This window comes from Meriones unguiculatus, chromosome 5 (genome assembly GCF_030254825.1).
Source record: "Meriones unguiculatus strain TT.TT164.6M chromosome 5, Bangor_MerUng_6.1, whole genome shotgun sequence".
Lineage (NCBI taxonomy): Eukaryota > Metazoa > Chordata > Mammalia > Rodentia > Muridae > Meriones > Meriones unguiculatus.
The window spans coordinates 50,792,007-50,793,444 of record NC_083353.1 but is presented as its reverse complement, the minus strand read 5'-3'; the positions used below and the strand labels follow the sequence as shown (position 1 = coordinate 50,793,444).

At 42.9% G+C, this 1,438-nt stretch overlaps 1 protein-coding gene across 1 annotated transcript; it reads right to left on the bottom strand.

Moving 5' to 3' along the window:
• Nucleotides 1-386: 386 nt before the first annotated feature.
• LOC132654076 (vomeronasal type-1 receptor 44-like) lies at nt 387-1,217 on the bottom strand. The gene has a single exon (XM_060383348.1). The coding sequence runs from the start codon at nt 1,215-1,217 to the stop codon at nt 387-389; it is 831 nt and encodes a 276-aa protein (XP_060239331.1).
• Nucleotides 1,218-1,438: the final 221 nt, after the last annotated feature.

Below are 1,438 nucleotides of genomic sequence, written 5' to 3'. Positions count from 1 at the left end.
AATAAATAAATAATAAAAAGTAATGTGCTAACACAGGTCAGGTGAGAGACATCTCACAGATCTCCTTGGAAAACCCATGGAGAAAGATAAACCTCATATGATATCTGAGTGGGAATGCAGTTTAATCTTCTTTTACATACTTGCCATCCACAAACAGAGTAAACAGATATAATGGGAAAAGGATGTTTTTACATATCAGTTTAAACCTTGGAATGTTCCTACTATGTCATGATCATAGCTCTGATGACAACATATTAAATTGTATTAAGGGATGAAACCCATTCCTGAATAATCAGATATTTACTTTCCTGTCCCACACTGACCTCAAAAATTTAATGATACGCTTTTCAGTGCAAATAAACACAAGGGGACTGACTGTGGCATAGCTATGGGACACAAGAATATGAATAAAGTAGCAAGCCATCTTTGAACTTCATTCTTGTTTGCAAGATAACAGTCTCCAAAATGCAGAGAAACACAAAGAAGCTCATGAGCAGCAGTATGGTCTGGGTGGCCCTTTGCTCTGGAGATGCCTTTGGAGAAAGGCTGGTGCTGTGAAGATGCCAGGCCTGCTTCATGTGTCTGTACAAGAGAGCCACCATGTACCCACTGGAGAGGACCATGAGACTGATAAAAAAGGCTTCCCTGAAGAAAAACAGTGTGGAAAATATGCTTTGTCTGGAGTAACTCAGGGGTAGAAGTGAGCAAGACTGAGTAACAAACATAAAATTATCTGAGGTCGAATTGGGGATGGCACTATTTGATACCAGGAGGTAACTGCTAAAAGACACATAGAGAATGCAAAGAAAAAGGGCGCAGGAGATGTGATGGGGAGATTTATGTTCAAACTTGAATAAACAGCAGCTTCTAGGGCTGAGGATGATGGTCCAGAGGACATTCAGCAGACAGGCAGCACAAAGGGAGAGGCCCCTCAAGAACCTGTGTAGATAGAAAAGGGATTGGCATGTGGTGGGGTCCCACCTTCCCTGAGACATAAACATGTCTGCAGCTATGAGTCCCATAGTTAGCAGCATCAGTAGTTGGGTCAGGGCCAAGAAACCAATGGCGAGATCAATGGGCTTAGGCCTGTGTGCAGCAATGAGCATGCAGAGATGGAAGACGAAAAGGATGCTGTTGGCTGAGATCCCAAAACTCATCTCAGAGAACAAGGTGATTTTAATGTTTGTGTTAGTGTGGAGTATGCTGGCTTTATTCATTGTGTGTATATTTGCAAGTATCAAAAGTCTGAGGAGAAAAGAGAAAACTCTTCATTACAAATACTGGTAATGAAGCATTACCCACCAACACTGAGATGGCAACAAGGTGTCAATTCATCCCAATTCCACCTCATCCAAGAAGAACTCAGCTCCAGCTCACACCCCCTTGAGGCCATCCCACAGCCACCACTGTCCCCACTGTCCTGATGCTTCTCAAGCGA